General features: G+C 38.6%; 1 protein-coding gene across 4 annotated transcripts in view; it reads right to left on the bottom strand.

Annotated features, from left to right (window-relative positions):
• The window catches only part of snx14 (sorting nexin 14), a 187031-nt gene that overhangs the window by 131314 nt on the left and 41037 nt on the right, over window positions 1–14680 (bottom strand). For all 4 annotated transcript variants that reach the window (XM_051925277.1, XM_051925278.1, XM_028797482.2 and 1 more), the window contains exon 8: window positions 14445–14601. In XM_051925277.1, the coding sequence (XP_051781237.1) occupies window positions 14445–14601 (157 nt within the window). The remainder of the gene's footprint in view (window positions 1–14444; window positions 14602–14680) is intronic.

Genomic DNA, 14680 nt, shown 5'->3' with positions numbered 1-14680 from the left:
ATTAGATATTAGCAATTATACTTTTAAGGACTACAAAAATATTTGCAATAAAACAGTCTGTTTATACATCCACCCAAGCATAGTTCAGTTCAGGGCTATAGGGAGATCATACGCTATTCTGGCAACATTGGGCACAAGGTAATAATCAATACTGGATGGGCCATCAGAACATCTTAGAGAAGCCTCCCTAACATATCCAAACAGGACTAAGATTATCCTAAAATTCAAATCTTTGGAATATGAAAGGAAAACGGAAGTACCCAGTGAAAAACCCATGCAGATACAGGAAGAAAATGCAAACTCGACACAGACATCAGTGTGAACATCACACCTATAGCTCTGCAGCTCTGAGGAGGCAGCACTAACCACTGTGCCACCACTAATACAAAATGCAAAATAGCTGAAAACAGTAAAACTGTGATCAACTGTATTTTAATAACTTACCTGTCTGTCAAGAGGCATGTGAATTATAAAGAAATCCCCCAATTCAATCAACAGGTTTTCTGCACAGTCCCCATGTTGATGAGAGAAAATAATTCATTAAGTTTCACTGTCACCACTAAACTTAATGAAAAATGTTAACAAGTACACTGGGCAACAAACTAAGACAAGTGGGATGCCAGGGCATAGTGTGTAGATGTGTGCAAATTTGACTGAAACACAGTCAGCAAAGGGTTATAGTATGAAGAACCTTTTCAGAATTTGATAATGTTAAATGTGGTATCCATCTGCGATCAGTGCTGTTTCTGCTGAAGTTTTTAATGTACATAAATAATCTTGATGGGGCGGAGTGGTGGCTCTGAGGCTAAGGATCTGCGCTGGTATCCCGAAGGTTGCCGGTTCAAATCCCCGTCACTGCCATAAGAGATCCTACTCTGCTGGGCCCTTGAGCAAGGCCCTTAACCTGTAATTGCTCCAGGGGGTGCTGTACAATGGCTGACCCTGCGCTCTGACCCCAAGGGGTATGCGAAAAAAACTAACAAACACTGTTGTAAGTCGCTCTGGATAAGAGCGTCTGCTAAATGATGTAAATGTAAAATGTAAATGTAAATGTAGTAAGATGGAAAATTTTAATGCTAAAGTGAGAGCTGCCGCTGACACAGTCACTCCTGAAAAGACAGTTAAGTAATCCTCCAGTACTATTATACCGTGGAAGACCCAAAGAGTGTCTGATTTAAAGAAAACATGCCGGAGACCGGAGTGTAAATTAAGAAAAACTAAATTGATTGTTCGATATGAAACATTGAAGGCTAAAATAACGGAATATAACAACATGGCCCGTCTTGAGAGGCGGTGCTACTTCTCTAAAATTATAAATAATAATGCTAGTAATCCAAAAGTTTTACTCTCTACTATTGATCGTTTGCTAAACCCAGGCCACTCAATGGAATGACTCCAAAAAACTACCAGTGAAACTTGTGAGGCTTTTGCTATATTTTCTAAACACAAAATTAATGATATTAGAAATAATATAGTACTCCCCAAACCTGATCCTATTAAATCCCGGTATTCCATTTTAAGCGAATTAAATCTGTTCACCAGGATAGATTTATCTGATCTATGTAGAATAATTTCTCAACAGAAACCCTCCACCTGATTTCAAAGAAATATCCAAGGAGCTAACTGATGGTGTGCTTGATATAGTAAAGTCTTCATTATATATGGGGGTTTTCCCAGACTGTCTAAAGACTGCGGTTGTTAAACCCTTGTTCAAGAAAAATAATCTCAACTGCTTTGTTTTCGACAATCACTTAAATAAACATACTATACTTGACAAGTTTCAATCAGGTTTTTGAAAAAAAATATCACAGTATGGAAACTGCATTGGGTAAAGTAGTAAATTACTTGCGGGTTAATGCAGAGAGAGGCCGTTTATCTATTCTCATCCTCTTAGATCTGAGTGCAGCATCTGATACCATTAATCACAATATTCTTAGAAATTGCCTTAGTCAATGGGTGGGCCTCTCTGGCAATGTCTTAAATTGGTTGGAGTCTTACTTAACAGGCAGAAAATTCTTTTTTAGTTGTGGTAATTATACTTCGAAGACATATGATATTCTATATGGTGTTCCACAAGGATCTATCCTGGGTCCACTGCTCTTTTCAATCTACATGTTTCCATTAGGTCAGATTATCTCAAGGGATAACGTGAGCTACCACAGCTATGTTGATGATACACAATTGTACTTATAAAAAGCGCCTGATGACCCTGACTCTCTTGGTTCACTGATCCGATGTCTTGCATGTATTTCTGAATGGATGGGTAGTAATTTCCCAAACTAAATAAGGAGAAAAAGAAATCTTAGATATTGGCAAAAATGAATATAGTGAAGCTTAAAAGTCAAGACGGAGGTAAAGAATTTAGAGGTAATTATTGATTATGACCTAAATTTTAAAATCACATATTAATCAGGATTACCAGGACAGCATTTTTATACTTAAGGAATATAGCAAACGTTAGATCCCTTATAACTTTTCAAGATGCTGAAAAATTACTTTACGCATTTGTCTTTTCAGGATTACCCAAGAAAGACATCAATCGGCTGCAACTAGTGCAGAATGCAACTACCAGAATCTTAACTAGGAAAAGAAAATCTGAGCACATCTCTCCAGTTTTGATGTCATTACATTAGTTACCCATGCCATTCAGAATTGACTTTAAAATACTGCCAATGGTTTACAAAGTCTTAAATAATCTCGCTCCATCCTATATTTTGGAATGCCTGTCACCTTACACTCCAAGTTGTAACCTTAGATCTTCGAATGAGTGACTGCTTATAATTCCAAGAGCTAAACTTAAGTGGTGAGGCAGCCTTCTGCAGTTATGCACCAAAAATCTGGAATAGTTTACCAATAGAAATTCACCAAGCTAATAAGGTGGAGCATTTTTAAAAACTGCTAAAACCCATTATTTTAACATAGCTTTCTCATAGCTACATCTTAGTCTATCCCTGTTAAACTATATGTGCATTGAATTATCATTTTCATCAAGACTTCGCATTCCATACTAATCTCTGCTGTTCTTTTCCCGGTGATTCTGTGGAGGCAATCTGTGCTGCCACCACCACCACCTGATCAAGGCACCGTGCATTTCCTACATTGATGGATTGAAGGCAGTACCCCAGATGTCCACATGACCATTCTTTCATCAAATTATTTCACGTGAAGCCTGAAAACCATCAGGACTGATTTAGATCATTTATGTTAGGTAGAATGCCCAGTGGGGGCTGGGTGGTCTCTTGGCATTGGAACCCTGCAGATTTTTTTTTCTCTATCCCATCTAGAGCTGTGTTTTTTTTGTTTTTTCTGTCCTCTTGGCCATTTGACCATACTTTATTCTTTGTTACTTAGTATTGCCTAATCTTATTTTTGTTTCTTTCTTCATCATCTTGTAAAGCACTTTGACCTACACCATTTGCATGAAAATGTGCTATAAAAATACATGTTGTTGTTATTGGACAAAATTAAGAAAGGCACACATCTGTTTATATAAGGCCATAATATTCACTCTGCCTATGAGAACAGAAACCAAGCCATAAAGTCCAAGAAACTCTGTATAGAGCTCCGTGATCAAATTTTGGTAAGGCATAGATAAGGGCAAGGGTGTCTGAGTGATCCAAGGTGCATGGTGGTCTTAATAATTGGGAAATGGAAGAAGTTTGGAATAACCAAGATTCTTTCCACCATTTTTAGTCTGGCCAGCCCGAGCAACTCAGCAATAAGAGCCTTGGTCTGTGAGGTGACCGAGAATCCAATGATCACTTGAAGTCTTCTGCTAAGATGAGAGTATCTGTCAGAAGGATGAAAGTTTCAGCAGCACTCACTCAATCAAGCGCTTATGGTAGAGTAAAAGGTATATGACAGCTTACTTAGAGTTTGCCAAAAAGCATTTAAGGGACTCTGACAGCATGAGGAAAAGATTCTCTGGTCTGATGAGACACGAATTGAAATCTATGAGCAGAACTCCAAGCTCTATGTCTGAAGAAGATAAGGCACTGGGCATCACTTGCCTAATACTATCCCTAATCTGAATCATGGTGGTGGCAGCATCATCCTATGGAGGTGCTTCTCCGTGGAAGGGATAGGGAGATTAGTATTGAATTGAGGGAAAGCTGAATACAGTGATGTTCTTAAAGGAAACCTTCTCTGGAATGCATGTAACCTCAGACTGGGACAATGGTTCACTTTTTTGTACCACAAGCATACAGCCAAGACAATCTGAAATGGCTTTGGACCAAGTCATTGACTGTTGTTGAGTGGCACAGCCAAATAATCAGACTTAAATCTCAAAGAACATCTGTGGAGAGAACTGAAGATAGGAGTGTAAAGATGCTTCCCATTCAATTAAACAAAGCTTGAAAGATCTGCCAGGAGAAAATAGTATAAACTGTCAAAATCCACTTGTGCAAAGCTTTTATAGACTTGGCCAAGAAGACTCAAAGCTGTAATTGATGGGCATTTTTTCACTTAAAATTAAATCTACAACACAATAAACTTTGCAGAAAGAGAAGGGGTCTGAATACTTTCTCAATCCACTGTAACTGAGATATTAAACAGAGTCTAATCAGACTTCCTGAGATTCAAAGAAGCTATTCCAGAGGTAAAAATTGAACTCTTCAACAGAGACATTCAATAGTCACTCCCAGCTCTCATCCAGGTCTGTCTTGTGGGAACTCCATCCTTCAGAGCCAGCTCATCAAAAAGTGTTGATCATTTTCCAAAACATACAGCTTTAGATCATATGACATGATTCCAACGTCCATAACTGACCTTTGCGTCAAATAACTGTACTTTGAATATTTGTGGACTGCTTATACAGTAATCCCTCACTTATTGCGGGAGATAGGTTCCAAGGCCGACCGCGATAACTGAATTTCCGCGAAGTAGGGACACCATATTTATTTAATTATTTAACGTGTATTTGGACGTTTTTAAACTCTCCCTGTATTGTTTACAACCCACCATTTTCTCTATTAAAAACAGGGACAACTGCTAAGCAATATGAAATCGGTAGATAAGTTTACACTTACTGTATAGCGAAGTACATGTAGCAGCTTGTAGGCGGTCATGACGCCGTCGACCTTGTTGCAAAGATTCCTAAAGCAGATTCCATCCAGACTACTGCCTTATCACGTCCACTTGCAATTCGTTTTGCACCCTGGTTAAAGGACACTGCGGCTGTAGATCTTATATGCTTTTCCTCCTTTTTAAATAAAAAGAATCGGTGTCCTGCAGCGGTGTAGCTGTTCCCTTCCTTCAACATATCCAAAACTTTTACCTTTTCTGCAATCATTTGCATCTTCTGTTGGTGCTTGGAAACGGCCCCTGAAGCATTAGCACGTTAATGCTGAATGAGTGAGATGAGACTTCCTGGTTAATGCAACACTCCGTCGCTGAGCCAATCAGCAGCACACAGGAACTTAACTGCGTGCTCTGATTGGGTAGCTTCTGAGCCATCCGCCAATAGCATCTCTTGTATGAAATCAACTGGGCAAACCAACTGAGGAAGCAAGTAAAAAGACCCATTGTCCGCAGAAACCTGCGACGCAGCGAAAAATCCGCGTTATGTATTTAGATATGCTTACATATAAAATCCGTGAAGTCGTGAATCCGCGAAAAATGAACCGCGAAGTAGCGAGGGATTACTGTAATCAATCATCTTGCAACTAAATGCAGAGCTTAACACTTTTTTATGCGTCTCTCTTTTTATGTGTGTGCTATTTTTATATTAGCTTTATTGTTTTTTTTAAATATAATAAGACAGCTGCCGCCTCCTCTGAAGAATGATACTTTCAGCTATAATCAGTTAATGTGATGTGGAGGCAATCTGCACTGGCTCCTTAAAGAATTTTTCTGGGCTTTGAATTCTTTATCAGAGTCCTGATTTTCACAGTCCTCTAAAATTTTACACGGCACAGCTTCCTCAAGATCTTAAGAAGTTTGCTGCCGATATGCACATACCCATTGTAGATGAAAGTCTACATAACATGCTTTCTAGGGAATTTCAGTATGGACAGGGATCCTTTTGGAAATGATGCAATAACTCCAGTGTGGACTGATATTGTTTTCATTTAAAGAGTATTTAAATGAAAATGTGGTAGTGTGAATGTAACCAGAGATAAAAAGGATTTTCTCTGAAAGAAAACAACCACAGAAAGACTGCAAGAACAAGTGAACAATATCCTACTCAATGTCTTAGAAATTAATTCTATCCAAAAGAATTTGGCAACATTAGCTGCTTCTCCAAGTACAGCTAACAGTTCAGAACACAAGCCATAAATACCCCACTTTTCAGACATTTTCTGAAAAATGCTGCTCCCTCTTCTAAATGCTGCTCAGCTATATTAAAATATGTTCCATTCCCCTTTGTTTTCCTTAAGTTCACCCATCTTTTGAATTTTAAACACATCCTGGCTTTTTGTAAGTTTGATGCACCCATTTTTGAATTGTTGTTGACAACTTTCAGAATCGTGAATGTTCTGTGATAAAAACACAGCCTCTTTGCACTTCTCGACCAACATACAGTCATATGAAAAAGTTTGGGAACCCCTCTCAGCCTGCATAGTAATTTACTTTCAACAAAAAAAGATAACAGTGGTATGTCTTTCATTTCCTAGGAACATCTGAGTACTGGGGTGTTTTCAGAACAAATATTTTTACTGGGGCGGCACAGTGGTGCAGTGGGTAACACTGCTGCCTCGCAGTTGGGAGACCTGGGGACCTGGGTTCGCTTCCCGGGTCCTCCCTGCGTGGAGTTTGCATGTTCTCCCCGTGTCTGCGTGGGTTTCCTCCCACAGTCCAAAGATATGCAGGTTAGGTGGATTGGCGATTCTAAATTGGCCCTAGTGTGTGCTTGGTGTGTGGGTGTGTTTGTGTGTGTCCTGCGGTGGGTTGGCACCCTGCCCAGGATTGGTTCCTGCCTTGTGCCCTGTGTTGGCTGGGATTGGCTCCAGCAGACCCCCATGACCCTGTGTTCGGATTCAGCGGGTTGGAAAATGGATGGATGGATGGATATTTTTACTGAAGCAGTATTTAATTGTATGAAATTAAATCAAATGTGAAAAACTGGCTATGCAAAAATGTGGGTACCCTTGTAATTTTGCTGACTCGAATGCATATAACTGCTCAATACTGATTACTTGCAACACCATATTGGTTGGATTAGTTTGATAAGCCTTAAACTTCATAGATAGGTGTGTCCAATTATGAGAAAAGGTATTTAAGGTGGTCAATTGCAAGTTGTGCTTCCATTTGACTCTCCTCTTAAGAGTGACAGCATGGGATCCCCAAAGCAACTCTCTAAAGATCTGAAAACAAAGATTGTTCAGTATCATGGTTTAGGGGAAGGCTACAAAAAGCTATCTCAGAGGTTTAAACTGTCAGTTTCAACTGTAAAGAATGTAATCAGGAAATGGAAGGCCACAGGCACAGTTCCTGTTAAACCCAGGTCTGGCAGGCCAAGAAAAATTCAGGAGCGGCATATGCACAGGATTGTGAGAATGGTTACAGACAACCCACAGATCACCTCCAAAGACCTGCAGGAACATCTTGCTGCAGATGGTGTACCTGTACATTGTTCTACAATTCAGCACAATTTGCACAAAGAACATCTGTATAGAAGGGTGATGAGAAAGAAGCCCTTTCTGCACTCACGGCACAGAGTCGCTTGTTGTATGCAAATGCTCATTTAGACAAGATTCATTTCGGAACAAAGTGCTTTGGACTGACAAGACAAAAATTGAGTTATTTGGTCATAACAAAAAGCACTCTGCATGGCGGAAGAAGAACACTGCATTCCAAGAAAAACACATGATACCTACTGTCATATTTGGTGGAGGTTCCATCACGCTGTGGAGCTGTGGGGCTAGTTGAGGCACTGGGGCCCTTGTTAAAGTTGAGGGTTGGATGAATTCAACCCAATATCAACAAATTCTTCAGGATAATGTTCAAGCATCAGTCACAAAGTTGAAGTTATGCAGGGGTTGGATATTAGAACAAGACAATGACCCAAAACACAGTTCGAAATGTACAAAGGCATTCATGCAGAGGAAGAAGTACAATGTTCTGGAATGGCCGTCACAGTCCCGACTTGAATATCATCGAAAATCTATGGGATGATTTGAAGCAGGCTGTCCATGCTTGGCAGCCATCAAATTTAACTGGAGAGATTTTGTATGGAAGAATGGTCAAAAATACCTCCATCCAGAATCCAGACACTCGTCAAAGGCTATAGGAGGCATCTAGAAGATGTTATGTTCCCAAAAAGAGGCTCAACTAAGTATTGATGTAATATCTCTGTTGGGGTGCCCAAATTTATGCACCTGTCTAATTTTGTTATGATGCATATTGCATATTTTCTGTAAATCCAATAAACTTAATGTCACTTCTGAAATACTACTGATTCTATAAGGCACTTCATATACTGTATTAAAAGGAAGTGGCTACTTTGAAAACTCGGCCAATGATAAACAAAAATCCAAAGAATTAAGAGGGGTTCCCAAACTTTTTCATATGACTGTATGTACCCTTATGCGGTGTTTGTATATTTATTGGGTTTTTTACAACAATAAAACCATAACGTTTTATGCTAAACTATTTAACAGATGTTAATTTCAGCTCATTTACGAACAATATAGAGAGCAAAATGTTTAATATTTACTACTTACCCCGCTTGATTGTACTGCAGATAAACTCCCCATAACTGATCATTTTCTTATTTCATTCAATGTTAAACTTGCAGTTTCCAATACTAAGCTTTCCCGTCTCATGTCTTTCCATAATATTAAGAATATTGACTTAGACTCTCTTTCCTCTAGTATTGATTCCCTTATGGACATTCATAATTTATCCACTCATGAAGAACTGGTCTCACACTATAGCACTGGACTTAATGGTGTTCTTAACTCTCTTGCTCCATTAAAAACTAGATCTGTTTCTTTCTCCTTTTCTGCTCCCTGGTTCACGCCTGAACTTCGGCTTTTGAAAGCCAAAGGCTGGCGACTTGAACGGTTGTATAAAAAAACTGGACTCTTTGTTCACAAAGAGATGTACAAAAACCATATACAGTGGTACCTCGGTATACATCCTTAATCCGTTCCAGATCATTTGACTTATACCAAAACAGGACGTATACCAAACGATTTTTTCCCATAAGATATAAACGGAAAATGATTAATCCGTTCCATGAAAAAAAATCCTATTGTTATTGGCATATTATACATTGATGGGGTTGTATAAAATAATTTAAACACTGCTTAATACTAAAATACATAAATACAAAAGCAATTAGATGAAATAAATTAAAATTTAACCTCACTTTACTTTTTAATGACGTCTTTGTTTTTCACAATCGTAGATACCGTCGTTCTCGGCATACGGTATGCAGCAGCCATGTCCCGGATACGCATGCCACCTTCATACTTTTCAACAATCATGTGAAAATTCACATAGAGTTATAGCGCGGGTTGTTCACTGAAGATGAGCTGACAAATGAGGACAATTCTCAAATGAAGCCAGGGGATAGTACAAGAATGCCAAGTGCTTTTATTTAAAACAAAAATCAGTGTCCAAACAAAAAGTGCAGTGCTTCAATGCAGTGTATGGTTTCAATAAATAATTATTTAATAAATACCCATAAAACAAATGTTCTGTAGGGATAAAAACAACAATAAATAAATCTGATAAAATCCGAGGTTAAAAATGCAGTCTCACTCTTCCCGATCACTGCCCACCTGTGCAGGAGCGACTCGCTCCAACTACCTCATTAACTTCCCCGTGGTTGTGCAATCGTGCCCACGGAGAACGACACGGCTATAAGGGTTACAACCTTGCCCTTTTTTGAAGCTGCGGACCCGCTATACCACACACGGTGTTCTAGCACGCGAGTCGTATTCCAAACAAAGGTCGTATGCAAAACAAAATTTTTCGCGTCCAAACAGGACATATACCAAGTTGGATTTATTCCAAAGCAGACGTATACTGAGGTACCACTGTACTTTATTACAATACTGCATTGCCCAAACTAAATCTAACTATTATACTCACATTATTTCTTCCAATGAAGGCAACACCAAGTCATTGTTTTCACTGCTTAATAATATCACACAACCCCCGGATTCGTTACCTTCTCACCTTTACTCAACTTTTTTAATGAAAAAAATCCAGAAGATACACCAGTCTCTCGGTACGGATTCCTCCAGTACTTCATTTCACCCACCAACTCACTCATTTTCCTCTTTTCAGCTTCTTACTTTCTCAGAAATCTCAGATCTTGTCTGTAAGTCTAAGCCATCCACCTATCAACTGGACCCCCTCCCTACAGTTCTGGTCAAAGCCTGCCTCCCCTCTCTGGTCCCTCTTATTTCTGCTATAATCCACTCTTCTCTCACTACTGGTACTGTTCCTTCATCTTTTAAAACTGCTACAATAACCCCAATACTGAAAAAACCTGGTGCCGATCCAACTAATTTCAGTAATCTACCCTTCATTTCCAAAATTCTTGAAAAAATAGTGGGCTTTCAACTTCATTCTCATTTATCTCAAAATAATCTGTATGAACAGTTCCAGTCTGGTGTTCGCCCCCTCCACAGTACAGAAACGGCACTTATAAAAATTACTAACGACCTCCTTATGGCAGCTGATTCTTGTTTAATTACTATTCTCATCCTCCTTGATCTGAGTGCAGCCTTTGACACCATTTGTCACACTACTCTTCTCAATAGATTATCTTCGATTGGCATTACCCACAATCCACTAGACTGGTTCAGATCCTACCTCTCAGGCTGCACTCAGTTTGTTCAGCTTAAAACTTTCACATCCCAACCCATCACTGTTACTTCAGGTGTGCCCCAGGGCTCTGTCCTGGGGCCCCTCCTTTTCATTATTTACCTTCTTCCCCTTGGAAATATCTTTTGTAAATATAACATTAACTTCCACTGTTATGCTGATGACACCCAGCTCTATCTCACTAGCAAACCTACTGTTTCCTTTCCACCACCTCGCTTATTGATTGCATAGCAAAAATCAAATCCCGGTTTTCTTCAAATTTTCTTAAATTAAATAGTGACAAAACTGAGGTTCTCCTCATTGGTACAAAATCAGCATTATCCAAAACTGATCATTTTTCCTTTGTTATTGATAATTCCTCTGTCTCCCCTTCCCCACAGGTTAAGAGTTTGGGTATCATCCTTGACAGTACTTTATCTTTTCAGTCCCACATCAATAACATCTCTCAGACTGCATATTTCCACCTGCGTAACATTAATCGTATTCGCCCCTCCCTCACTGCCCAAACCATTGCTATTCTCGTTCATAGCCTTGTCACTTCTCGTCTGGATTATTGCAATTCCCTTTTCTTTGGTCTTTCTCGCAGATCTCTTTATAAGCTTCAACTGGTCCAGAATTCAGCTGCCCGCATCATTACCAGAACCCCCTCTATTCACCATATCATTCCTGTTCACTGGCTTCCAGTTAAGTTCTGCATTCAATTCAAAATTAACTTTTAAGGCTATCTACAACCTTGCCCCTCCATATCTGTCCAACCTCCTCCATGATGCTATTCCCTCCAACACCCTTAGATCCTCTTCCTCCATCCACTTGACTGTCCCCTTCATCCGTCTTACCACTATGGGGAGCAGAGCATTCAGTTGCTCTGCTCCCCAGCTCTGGAACTCACTACCACCTGAGCTTAGAAATATTGAATCATTCTCACTTTTCAAATCTAAACTTAAAACTCATTTGTTTAAGACTACTTTTTCTCTTTGATTACAATTGCTCTGTCTGATTTTAATTTTGTTTATAATGTGTGTTTTATCTATTGTTCAGTGTCCTTGAGTGTATTATTTATTATTATTACTAGATCACATTAGATTCTTGGGATAAAATGTGATTTTTGTGTAAAAATCAGTAATAACCAACAGACTGGTAGAATACTATGTATTTCATATTAATCTTGAACAAATATAAATGAGACAAGGTTTTCTGAGCTATCAATGTTTACTCTAACAAACTGACAGGACAAGGTTTACATGCAGTGTTGAATTCAAATGATAAAATGGCATAATCTGCACTTCAACAGTAATTTTGGGTCAGGTAAGAAATCAAGATAATGCTGGAAATATTGTGAGTTTTGCAGAGACTAGGTTGCATGGAAAAGTTCTCATCCAGTTTCTGCATTTCACAGGGATTCTGTAAATTCCCCATTTGGTAGATAATTAGAATTTTACTTGAATCCACAGAGAAATTTGTCAATCTAAAAAAACACCAGGAAGTAAAAGAAGCCCTCAGTATGCATGTAAATTAGTTTGGTCAATTTCTTTCAGCCTTTCAATCTTTCAAACACCAACCTTCCAAATTAGTGCAGTCTAGAATTATTTTCTGGATGGTGTCTAAAAAAAAAAAGTTGAAAAAAAGACCATATGTTTTACACATTGGTAACTGTCATTCCTGTTGACCCTTGTTTTATATTTTTTTCACATTGACAACAAGGCAGGGGAGGTCCTTCCATGGGTATGAATACCATTTAATTTTGTGATTTTTTTTTTGACATAGATGGGATGAGTATGGAGGAGTTGATGGGATGCTCATGGTTGATGGTGATCTGATGGGATTAGGTTAGGGATATTTGGAAACGATGTCTCTAATTGGTGTTATTGTCATTTTACGCAGTTTCCACACTTTCATTGCTCCCGGGTCTAGCAGATCTAAACATCACCAATGTAATGTAAATCTGTTGCTGGTGGTGGGATATGTATTTCAGATAGCATGCTAGTCAAGGAAAACAAGCCAATGACATTGAATATCAAGTTATCACAACATTCAAGGTTGCTTTTGTAATCAATTATTATAAGAAGATGGAGAGTTTACATCTAAGAAGATGTACAGACTTCTTCATTTAAAGTGTTGGACTTGGTAATTGTTTGGACCTTCTGCCCGTTAGGCACGGAAGGGCAGCGTCCACATTTATCAGAATTATTTTTCTCTTGAATCACAGGCACATAGTGCAAGGTTGTCAGGCACTGTAATTCCTTTTTGTATTCGGCGCCCTCGCGCCAACCAATTAACCTGTTTCACGTCATCCCTCCATAGGCACGCGATGACGTGAACGTGTCTGCAAAAAGTGGCATCTCCTGCCCTGCAAAAATACTATAAAAGTTGATCAGCCGGCGTGCGCGTAGCTGTTCCAGCCTTTGAGACGGTGACTGCACTTCTGCCTTAAGTGAAAGTAAGCACTTTTAATTTTTTTCCTCCTTCCCCTGAGCTATAGCCCAGACAACTGCAAACACGGGCTCCCTTTTCTAGACCATGACAAACTAATATTAAGGCACTTCGCACTTTCTTTTGCACATATAGGGTTATGAGGTCGCGGGAGGCACGCACAGGAGTGGAGGACCGACAGTGCCATCCCGGCCGGTTAATGGCAGGGCCGTCTCTCCAGTCTACATGAGACCTGCCGCGACGCTCCCCAAAAGGCGCTCATATCGTCAGCTTAGACGCCTTTCTACACTATATAAAAGAAAAAGACAAATTTCCTTTCTTTATACCTTTTTTCCTTTTATCCCAAACCAAAGCCTTTCTCTCTTAACACTGCAGAGGACACAAAACTAATTTTCCTTAATTGCTGGTAATGCCAGTAAGGCACATTACCACAGGCAGAAATTTGGATGTTCACATAGAAAATGTAATTTCTATACCACAGCCGTCGTGTAGCGCCTTTCAAAAGGGATCTACTACCGAGAGATTATCCAAATACATTTTAGCTGCTGTTAGTACTACTTACCTGTTGTGTTATACCGCCTTTAAAATGTAGTTTACCCGAAACCACTCCAGTAGTGCTCAATGTATCTTTACTTCTTAAAATGTTAATGTGTTACTTTTTAATAACTTATAGACATTTTATTTTTTTCCCTTGCACTCAGTGAGCGAAGCCACTGGGTAATTAGCTAGTAGTATATATGAAAATTTTATTATTCAATGAGTGGTGTAAACTTAAATGTAAAAGTTAACTTTCATTAATCAAGATGATAAATATGTCTGCACCTTTATATCATGATTGGGTTTAAGAATACATCTAAGATATTTTCATAAATATATCCCAACACGTGCATTACTGTGAAAATTCATAAATTTATATTTTGCACAGATGAATTATTATTTTTGGAAAATACATACAAATTTGTTTGCCAGATTTCTTTTAAATACAAATGAGAATGTAAGAATACAAGAATATCAGGTGGCAAACAGTGCATAAAATACAGTATATAATAACTTCTACATAAAAAGTTATACAAAGTTATTAAATATTACATTTACTTAAATTGCATTATTAATACATTTTCTGTGGTTTTTATCTTCTAAAGCATATAAAATAAATATGAATATTTTTAAACAACTCTGCATTTAGGATTCTCTAAAATATGTACTGTACTGCAATTTTTAAGACTTACCTGCAATCTAATGCTTTTGGAGGAAGAATATAGGGAAATAATAGCTCTGTTAATTTTCTTAAGTATTGTAGTTCATCTCTTCGGCTTCGTACTGCTATGTGCAAATCAGGACCATACTCCTCTAAAGCAGCTTGCTGCAGGCATTCTGTGTTTTTTGCTAAAATATTACCAAATTATTGCTAAAATTGTTGAAATAATCTGATAAAAAATTTAATTAAAATAATGACCATCCTGCA

Source organism: Erpetoichthys calabaricus, chromosome 3, assembly GCF_900747795.2.
Source record: "Erpetoichthys calabaricus chromosome 3, fErpCal1.3, whole genome shotgun sequence".
NCBI classification, from domain to species: domain Eukaryota; kingdom Metazoa; phylum Chordata; class Cladistia; order Polypteriformes; family Polypteridae; genus Erpetoichthys; species Erpetoichthys calabaricus.
This window is presented reverse-complemented; position numbering and strand designations above follow the sequence as displayed.